This window comes from Panicum virgatum, chromosome 3N (assembly GCF_016808335.1).
Source record: "Panicum virgatum strain AP13 chromosome 3N, P.virgatum_v5, whole genome shotgun sequence".
Lineage (NCBI taxonomy): Eukaryota > Viridiplantae > Streptophyta > Magnoliopsida > Poales > Poaceae > Panicum > Panicum virgatum.
Window position 1 is genome coordinate 61452019 of NC_053147.1, and position 10141 is coordinate 61462159.

At 44.0% G+C, this 10141-nt stretch overlaps 1 protein-coding gene across 1 annotated transcript; it reads right to left on the bottom strand.

The window, feature by feature from the left end:
- Nucleotides 1–236: 236 nt before the first annotated feature.
- LOC120666500 (nuclear export mediator factor NEMF-like) lies at nucleotides 237–8162 on the bottom strand. The gene is made up of 14 exons (XM_039946354.1): nucleotides 7943–8162; nucleotides 7210–7322; nucleotides 7019–7115; nucleotides 6794–6918; nucleotides 5155–5758; nucleotides 4780–4965; nucleotides 4338–4631; nucleotides 3796–3948; nucleotides 3118–3272; nucleotides 2816–2921; nucleotides 1683–2732; nucleotides 1516–1594; nucleotides 860–1216; nucleotides 237–762 (listed from the first exon to the last, which is right to left on the bottom strand). The coding sequence occupies exons 1-14, from the start codon at nucleotides 8045–8047 to the stop codon at nucleotides 569–571; spliced, it is 3618 nt and encodes a 1205-aa protein (XP_039802288.1). The 5' UTR covers nucleotides 8048–8162; the 3' UTR covers nucleotides 237–568.
- Between the last annotated feature and the right edge of the window lie 1979 nt (nucleotides 8163–10141).

A 10141-nucleotide genomic window follows, 5' to 3' on the forward strand; every position in this document is an offset into this window, starting at 1 on the left:
TCCTTCTACCTATTTGTTTATGTAATAGTCTCTTTTTTGTGTGTGTTTTTCTACCATCACCTATTCTGGCCCAAGGTGTGTGATTGGTTATTGTAATTGGTCATTTCTCTCTTCTTAATACAAAGATACGCAGCTCTCCTGTGTGTTCGAGAAAAATATATGCTTGCCAGTCTCGGTTACATACTAGCAGCTGCATCCCGGACTCTCAACGCCAAAGAGAAGCTTCATCGAATTCATATAAAAGTAGAGATACTTCACCAAATTCATATACGTGCGATTAATAGGCGACTTTTAAATGGAATTTACAAACTTTTTTAGCCATATACTCCCAGGTACACAGCAGACTGCCAGTGTATATATATGTGCTATTTCACCTGCTGCTGCCTCTGTTGGCATCCCTCTCTCAACTTCAACTCTCAGAGTCTAATACCAAAGGCATGCTTACACTTCACAAACGCGTCTGTTGACGATTCCTAGGTGTGACTCAAGTAACAAATCACAAAATTTGTAGATCTTCACAGATCAGGGATGTATCAAGACTCCAGCTTTTTGGTCGGGTCTTTTCTCTTTAATTCTGTTTTGCAGACTTTTTCCCCTTCTGTTTCTGTTTCTGCCTCAACTGAGTGAGGCCCGGTGCTGTAATCTTGGCATTCCCAACAATAGCAGCAACCAATTCAGGGTCTGCGCATGCCTTCATCAGCTCCTTCTCACGGTTGGTTGCATCAGGAATGTGCAGGAATAAGCTCATAGCGGTTTTGGCAGCTGGAAGTAACAAACTCGGGTATCAGGGAAATTGAAATACCGGGGAAAAACATGAAAAGCAAAAGGTGAAGCTAATAGACTTAGTCACCCGACATACCTTTTCCTTTCTTTGCTGTGCCGGGAGTAATCTTTACACGATATTTGTATGTCTGCAATGCATTGTAAGGGGCGCACACAGGTACAGCATAGAGCAAAATATCACTAGGTAATGGGTTTCCAGTCAAGTAGTCCAAATCAATGAGCTTTTCTTTCTCTTCATCGCCAATCTCTTGAACATCGTCTTCGTCCATGGCACTGTTTCCACCAGCAGGAGCAGTACTTGCACCCATAACATCCCTGCTTCTACTAATGCTGACGTCATTTCGGTCCGCCTCAGATGTACTTTCTGGGCAATCGCGAGAAAGATGTCCAGCTTTTTTGCATTTATAGCAGATTTTTGATGAGTCATCTTCACCTGTGTAAAGAGTAAAAGGAGTAAAAGTTTTGAACCACCAAACATGAAAGATGATACCTCACATTAAAATTTTCATTTTCTAGTTTAATATGGAAGAAAACATTATCAAGAAAACTAAGAGTACTATCTCAAATAAAAGCAAGTTAACTATAAGCAGACTGATCAGAGAGTATTCTGGAGAAGTTGCACTGTGCAGGGTAGAAGAAACAATGAATACTAATCATTAATCACTATCCAGGCAATGAGTTATCACATGCCACAAGTAAAACCCTGAAAATGAGAGAAAAATGACAAAGTACCAGCTGATGGCTTTGATTCTTTAGCAGAGGTTTCTTCATCGTGTGCAGGCTTGTCCTTTCGCAAAGGTTTCCCAGATGACTTCAGGTATGAGGGAAAATGTTAAAACTGGCAGTACAAAAGGGAAATGACAACATAATAGAAAAGAAGACAAATGATAAATTATTACCGCAAGCAATGCCATACGAATTTCTCTTTCTTCTTCATCCTGCTCTGCATACTTCTCTTTAATCTTTTTAAGCTTGCCTTTCTGTCCGCGACTTACTTTAGGATTAGCAGCCTGTGTGCTTCCCTTGCCCTTTTCTTGCTGTGAACTACCTGGCTGACTCACTTTAGAACCAGTAGCCTTTGTGTTTGCCTTTCCTTTCGCTTGCTGTGAAGTACCTGGCTCACTTACACAGGAACCAGCCTTTGTGTTTGCATTTCCTTTTTCTTGCTGCGAAGCATCTGGTGTTTCTACAGCTTCACCATTTTGGGAATCAGTAGCAGATTCACCAGTTGACTGGCCCTTCTTCAATTTTCTTCTCTCTGCTTTCGATATGTATGGTTTGTCTCTTACTGCTGGTTTTTTCACTTCAAGATCATCACTGTCTTCTGCTAAACTGGAAGGGATGTTTCTGACCAAAGAGCTTTTACCTGATACCTTGGTAGGGCCAAGGCCAAGAGTCTTATCAAGCAGATCATCAAGTTTTGATGAAATAGAAGCATCAACAGTTTCTTCCTTTGAACTGGAATTCCCATTGTTCAAGTTTTCCTCAACTTGGGTTTCAGCAAGTGGTTCAGGAGAGTTGACAGTACCAATATCAGTAGACAGATCAGAAAGACCAAGATTATTAGTTCGGTCAATGTTTGTATTTTCCCTGCTTGATTCATCTTCATGTGTTTCCTTGTCTGAACCATTTTCACTAGCAATTTCGTCATCAGATTGAGGGTTACTTTTCTTCTTGTGAGACTCTGCTTCAATTTCTTGGAGAGCCTCATCTTCACCTCTAACCCTCCTTTCATTTAGATGAGCTGCCAAGGAGCTCTCATCCAAACGGAAGAGGATACCGAAACCCATAACAAGAGGGTGAGGTGGGAGAAAATTTTTTTTGCCACGGATCATAAAACTACCAACAGTAAGGTACTCGCCAGTAGGAGCAGTCTTGCTAACTTGATGTGGATACACCCACCAAGCACTTGTAACAATTTTTGAATCCCATGCTTTGCTGTGGCAAACCTGCGATAGAGACCCAGGATCATATGAGCACTGACTTTTTGAAGTTACTGCAGTAAAATGTTTAGAGTCAATCTTGATCTTACAGTGAAGCATCCTGCTTGGTTTAGTGTTAATGGTGGAATAGGAGTGTCAGGTTTGTGATTCTTGATTATAGTACTGGAAGCTCCATGTAACTCAGCATGCACATACCTATTACACATAAAAAGTCAACCAGCAGCTTCTATGAGAAATTCATGGAACAAAATGAACATTTGATAGCACTACAAAACTTATGAGGCATTATAAAGATAAAATGCTTTCTATTACCAATTGTGAAATATGACAAACTGATGGAAAAAATGCATTGACATTATTTACAGATTACAATAGATATAAGGGTACTTACAGATCTCCTTTAGACATATAGCGCTTGACAATCAACTCATTTTGCTGAGCATCCCGGCCACTGATAATCAGGTAATTTTCACTGCTGATGAACCAATTGAATTTTTCAAACCAGTGAACTTTTCGCATATGAGTGATCGCAGCTACAGTTTTTTCCTACAAATGTCCAGGTATGAAAGTTATGTTTACAACTGAACAGTAACAGGATAATAAACTAAGTGAATTTCTTGAAACAATGACAGCAAACATATGCCATCATCTAAACAAAGCAAAAGCAAAATAATTTGTTCCAAGAACAGGCAAAAGCCTTTCATTTAATTATCGACCTTTCTTATGAATTATGCCTCTATGCTATCTCAAAGAAAAAAGCCAAATGACTTGTGACAGTTTTCTCAAGACAAAAATATATAGACTTGATCAATGATCATACGCGAATTAACAACTCCCAAAAACCTAAAACATGGGCCAAGCGGGCCAACGGCAAGGCCCGCCCAATGTATAAGCCTTTTACATCCAGGAGGTAGTCACGCACAGAAGGAGCAGCCATGATCCCATCGTACAAAAGGCCTTAAGGCATCGCTGCATACCCTACGTTGAGCAAGCAAGCCTAGGCAACTTGCCTAGACATACCGCTTCAACAACCATGAATACAAGTCTACTGTTATGTTATCGAAGGTACCTGAGCAAGTTGAAGACGTGTCTTCTTCTCAGCTGCTTTGAATGCTTTCTCATGAGCTGTGATCGTCTTCTCTTGTTTGCTTTCCTGTTTCTTCTTCATTTCATACCACCGCCTTGCATTTGCATGTGCAGAAAGTGATATATCAACCTCTACCTAAAAGAACGAAAAAGGTAGTGTAAAGTTGTAAACAGTGTGAAGATATTGATAGTGAAATACAGGCACAATGGGGTTCATGTGGATGGGTGGCGCTTGACGAAGTAAAAGTACTTTATATGGCTGTCCGAGCGAAAAAAAAGGTAAGAAATTTTGAATCAGCTCCAGAAAGGAAAGACAAAAAAAAGCAAGAGTCAAATATAAATCTATGTACGGAATGCATAACAAATGAATTAATAGCAGAGGGGGGAAACCGAAGAGCCAATGGTCCATATAGAATGTAGCTCATCCCATAAAACAAAAGGTGTGAACATGTTTCAGAATGGGAAAAAAAATGTTTCCATGATGCAGACATCCATGAAGACAAGCTTGTAACTTGCGCAACATACCTTTTCTACTGGTGCAGTTTTCTCATCGTCGTCCATGTCATCAAGATTATTGCTCAAGAGTAGGGTAATGCAATTTCTTTCAAAATTTAGCTTATCAATAAGTCCTGCTACTGGGTTTCCAGCCTTCCTCTCCTCTTTAATCATGCGAGTAAGAGCTTCCCAACTCATTTCATTTGCAAGAGAAACACGAACAGCCAAAATTGCTGCATCCACATCCTCTAAATTGTACTCAATAAGTTCTGCCATTTTGACACAATGGTCCACTTCCTTTCTCAATGTATGTACACGATTCTCCTGCATGGCAGAGCAGAAGGATGGACTATCAGAACAACTATTATGTTGCAGACTAAATTAAGATACGAAAACCCCTCCAATGAAAACAAAAACTATAAGAAATGCAATTGTAAATATGCAATATAAAACTTAAAAGTGAGTACGTTACCTGATCCAATTTTATTTTATTCAGCCTCTGAGCAGCAGATTCCTCTTTTGCCTTTTGCTGTTGATTCACCTTTTGACTTTCTATTTTGCTGTAAAACTCATCTAGTGCAGCATCAAATGTCGCAAATTCATCATATTGCCTTGACTTAAACTGATTCAGTAGAATAGGGCAATAATCATCATATATCTGCACATACGAATTCAAACAGACTTTGCATCAATCCACAATAACATACAAGTGCCAGTGCCTGATCAAGTAATCATAAACAGGGATATGCGATATGTGGGACAACAGACATTTCTTGAGCATGAAATAAGCGATCTAGTCTGCACACTGAATTCCTCAATAGTACTGAAGCAAGGATAAAATACAAACCTTCTGATTAGTTGAATCACCTTCCGTGGGTGTGAGGTTCTTCTTTGCAGTCATCTTATTCTGCATGAGAATGAAACCCTCAGGAATCCTTTGGCCAGATATAACATCTACAAGCCAGTCCTCAAACCTTGTAATAGATTCCATTAGAGCCTGAATAGTGTTGTCATCAATAGTGCTCCCTGGATCTTTCCCAACCTTTGTACTTGGAACCAACCCAGCATCAAATATGATATGCTCTGCTAGTGCTGGGCCATAAGCCAATGTTTCGCCAAGAATTGTCTTCAGAGTAGCTTTATTTGATTGAGCACCATTATTGGCTTTTGCATCTGAACCAATATGCTTAGCTTTTGCAGCAGCCCTCTTTTCTTTTCTGCTCAGTGGTTTTTCAGATATTTCAGTTACAGACACTCCATCATTGGTGGATTGAGAAGGTTCCTGAGCATCAGTTGATCCAGATGTAATTTCCAAAGGTTCATTATTATCAACATTGTCAGACATTGTCAATTTGTCCTTCAACTTTGCAAAGTCAGTCCTCTCAAAAACACGGCAAGCTTCAATGGGGTAGCGATGACGTGACATGATGGCCAATCCTTTGTTGTCATCTCTGTGATTCAGGTAGAAAATGGAAATAATAAGCACAGCACATGAAAGAAAAGTAAAGGCATCCTTGGATTGCATGTTGTATAGAGTAACTGATATTTTACTGCCCAACAGAGCCTGCAATGGTGCATACTAAGTAGTGTATTAAAAAAAGGAAAAAGTCCACTTTTGGCCCCTCAACTATTGGGTTTGTCCAACTTTGACCCCCAACTACGAAACCAGGCACAATGGACACCCGAACTTTCAAAACCAGATCAATTTATACCCTGAGATGGATTTGGGTGGTATTGAGCTGACGTGGCGGCGGTTTTGGACACGTGGTGCTGAGGTGGCCGACAGGTGGGGGCCGAGGCCCACGTGCCACCTTGACCGCCGCCAGGGCGCGCCCATGGCGCGGCACTCGAGCCCGCGGCGCGACGCCGCGCGACGGCCGGCGAGGAGAGCGGCCAGGGAGGCTGGGCAGAGGCCGAGGAGCGCGCGCACGGCATGGTCTGGGACGGGGCAAAGCTCACCAGGGGCTCGGGCGGAGGGAAGCTGCAGCGGAGGAGCGGCGCGGAGAGCAACGGCGGCGATGGGTGGAAGCCGACGGCGGGGAGGCCCGCAGCGCCAAGGAGGAGCCGCACCGAGCTCCTGCGCTAGCCGCCGAGATCCTGCCGCCGCCCGAGACATGCCGAGCTTGCGCGCGCGCTGCGACCGCCGCCGCCGACGCTGCTGAGGCCGAGGATAGCTGTGGCTGGGGCCGGCGGAGGAAGCTGCGGCACCGCGCCCTCGTCGTGGTCGTCGCTAGCGTCGGGGAGAAGGAAGTAGCGCGTCCACGTGGCCAGCTTCGTCCACGTTATGGTCAATGTAGTCAAAACCGCCGCGTCAGCTCAATACCGCCCAAATCCGTCTCAGGGTATAAATTGATCTGGTTTTGAAAGTTCAGGTGTCCATTGTGCCCGGTTTCGTAGTTGGGGGTTAAAGTTGGACAAACTCAATAGTTGAGGGGCCAAAAGTGGACTTTTTCTTTAAAAAAATACTGCACAGATCAAACAATGACCTGTGAGAACGAAGTAGTGTCATCACTGTGTATTCTGAGTCCGCAAGAAGGATGTTTCCTTGTGCATATAGCTCCAGAATTATAAAATGTGCATTACTGCCAAGCCCAAATTGAAAAAGGATAATCTGCATAAGAAAAACAAGGGCCTCATTAAATGGCCCAACCAACGGCAATATAGAGCTGCTGACTTGAAATGATTATCTGAGACGAGCACTGGAGCAATACCCTGTCATATCCAAGCATATGGACATCTTCAAGCCTCTTGTTACGAATGTGCTTTCGTAGCTTCAGAGTAAAACCTGATGGCGTAGTACTCTTGTCACTGCAGAAATGCAAAGATATGGGGGTCTAGACATTAATGTTCCAGAACAAGGTAACGATATACCATCCATGGAGGGTAGTGTGTAGCAACTCACCGGACATATTGGGTGGTGTGGAACCTGACACCGCTTTCCATGAGCAATAAAACCCTCTCGCTTTCCCCTGATTCAGTAATTCCACTGCTGTTCATCAGCTTGAAAAGATATGTCTGTTCAAGTGCAGAAAAGATGTAGAGTCAGCAAAATTACTTTTGTACTAGTATCATACAGGAAATATGTACACAATTACACTGCTTGAGAGAATGCTGCAGAACAATGTGATATGTTTGTCATGATAAATGGATAATACATAGGTTTCGTTTCCGAATGGTTCAAGCCACACGAATGTTGAGAGCCACTGGTTGGTCCCCACAAAATACCAGACAAGTAACCGCAAGGACCTTGCATCCTACCAAAGTGCGCCCAAAATGTGAATCAAGAGCCAAAGCTGAAAGCGCACATCTTGTACAAGGAGGAGGACAAGGAATCACCATCTGCCAATCAAACTAGGAAGTTGTATGCCCTGGGCCACGCTAAACTCTTAGCTAAAACAAGGTAACTCCAGCGCCAAACCACCGCTGGAGCATACTCCTACATACAGCTTCTCGAACCAATCCGAGAAGGTCCAAACTGATCATGCCCCCCCCCCAAACCAAAATCCGATCGCGGACTACCAGGGAACCCAACCCGCAGCCACGCGGGCACCGTCAGCGGCTAGGGTTCGCCGCGCAGCCACCGATACGACGCCGTTAGCGAAGGAGAGAGAGGAAGGAGAGGAGAGCCGACAAACCTTGGGGGTGATGTCGTAGACGTTGGCGAGGCGCATGCCGATGAGGCGGCGGAGGCACTTGACCTCCGCCGCCACGTCCGTCGTCGTCATCCGCGCCTTCACCATCTTGCCCCGCCGCCGCCTTCCTCCCTCCCGGGGGTTTCCTCTCTCCTCTCCGCCGCCTCGGGAGCTCTCCTCGTCCGGATCGAGTCGGGCTTGGCTCCGCTTGCGTGCGTGCGGCCGCCCGCCTGCTCGCTGGGCTGCTGAGAAGTGAAGAAGGGCCTCCTGGGATGAAGTGGGCCGGGCCGGGCCGCGAACAGCTACCGCGCATGTTTCATTAATGAGCTGGGCCGACATCATCATCACCAAGGGCGTGGGTTCGCGTGCCTCGCGGGTTTTTTCCCCGGTAGCTGCCGGGACATTTCCCGGTTTAGGTTAGGGGTACACACGTATGCGCGTTCAGTGGTACTGCACATTTCTCGTGCACCGGAAGTCTGGTGCTTCCCAATCCTCCTCTAGTGTGTGTAAGAATGTGCACGCGTGTGTGAGTGTGGTGTGCGTGAGTGTGTGGGCGTGTGGCGTCCTTGTTGTATCCTCTCAAAAAAAAATATAAGTTCTAACAATACATAGCCCTGTTTAGTTTTCAAAAATTTTCAAAATTCCCCGTCACATTAATTTTTTGAACACATGCATAAAGCATTAAATGTAGTTTTAAAAAATAACTAATTGCACAGTTTAGCTGGAAATAATAAGATGAATCTTTTGAGCCTAATTAATATATGATTGGACATTAATTATCAAATAAAAACGAAAAGTGCTATAGTAGCCAAGCTAATTGGACATTAATCATTCAGTTGACTTGGCACCTTAAAAATGGAATATTAGGCTCACTTGCCACTCCCACATCATCTCTACTCTCTTGTCTTTTTCACACCATCTATGCATTTACAGATCTCAAATTATGGAGAGAATTTTTTGGAAGAAAGGTCCCCCCGGTTTATTGCCAGAACAAAGCCTACGAATGTTCAAAGTATTGCACTACAAGTTCAATGATTCTAGGTGCACCCGCTGAAAAGCAGGGTCACGATCAACATGATCGGCCAAAATGGTCTCAACAACCTTGGCACCAAGCCCAGTAGCCCGTCACTCATGTGTCGAGGACCCAACTGCGTGTTCCAGGACTCCACTGGTTCCCCATCAATGTAGCATCCTGTTCAACTCCAATGCACCCATCCATCAGCTCTTGATTGTTTGACCCGAGCAGAGCCTTTCCATCTGGTCAACATCTTGGCGTAGAATGGAAGCACCTGCAAGCATAAGGAAGGAAGTCATTGATATTTTGATTCGCCAGTACTTGTTCATAATGAATTAAGGATTTGCGGACCAAGCAATTAGACAAGAATCTGCGAAAAAATTCAAATTTAAATGACCAAGCTATTAGGAGTGCTTGATGATCTTAGGACAGAACAGTCACAGGAGCAGGGTTACAACAAAAAACAAAAAACAAAAAAACAGAGGCAACGAGCCACTCCACGGTGTGTTAAACGCTTATAGTTGCATCTAGTACACATTCCAAACTTCAAAAAAGCAAAACAAATGGTAATCACTGAACTGGACTGGACATCTAAGCTCAGAGCAGGAAGGTACACTCAGTAGCTACTGGAGTATCTGTGACCATGACACTACAGATGTATCTGTCTACAGGATTTTAAAAGTGCGTGACAGCCTCTAATTTGTTTGCATGATTGTCCTACAACAGCACTTAAAATGTGCTGGACTCAGTAGTACCCATAAAATATGCTAGTAAGATGAAAATGCATGTTCATACTTGTGATTAAGAGAAGAAAATCAAACCTCAGCATTGAGTTATGGTTCAAGGTAAGTATCGAACTCTTCTTCTGCTAGTTTATGCTCCGCTTCCTTCAAGATCTCCTCTTCGTCCCACCTTCTTACTTCAAGGGAGAGCTCATCAGAAAGGTCAGTGGCTGCATTCTTGACAGCTTCTTCCAAGGCTTTGACCTCCTTAAGCCTCACACCATGACAAACAATCTCAACTTGGAGATGCTTTAGGGAAGAGAGTTGCTGGATTCCAAAATCCAGAACACCATGCAAAGAGCACACGCCATGAGCATTAAATGGAACCCGGAGTTTTTCAAGCATTGCCATCGCTCCTGGTTCAAAAGTCAGCCCGGTATCCGATTTCCCGACAGGAGAAGTAGA

What these genes read in the sequence shown, in the direction of transcription:
- LOC120666500 (XM_039946354.1), bottom strand. Translation starts at nt 8,047, where the DNA reads ATGGTGAAGGCGCGGATGACGACGACGGACGTGGCGGCGGAGGTCAAG. An exon ending in ATAAAATAAAATTGGATCAG is followed by an intron (nt 4,632 to 4,779) that starts GTAACGTACTCA and finishes TCTGCCATGCAG; the next exon opens with GAGAATCGTGTACATACATT. An exon ending in TTCGTATGGCATTGCTTGCG is followed by an intron (nt 1,595 to 1,682) that starts GTAATAATTTAT and finishes TCATACCTGAAG; the next exon opens with TCATCTGGGAAACCTTTGCG.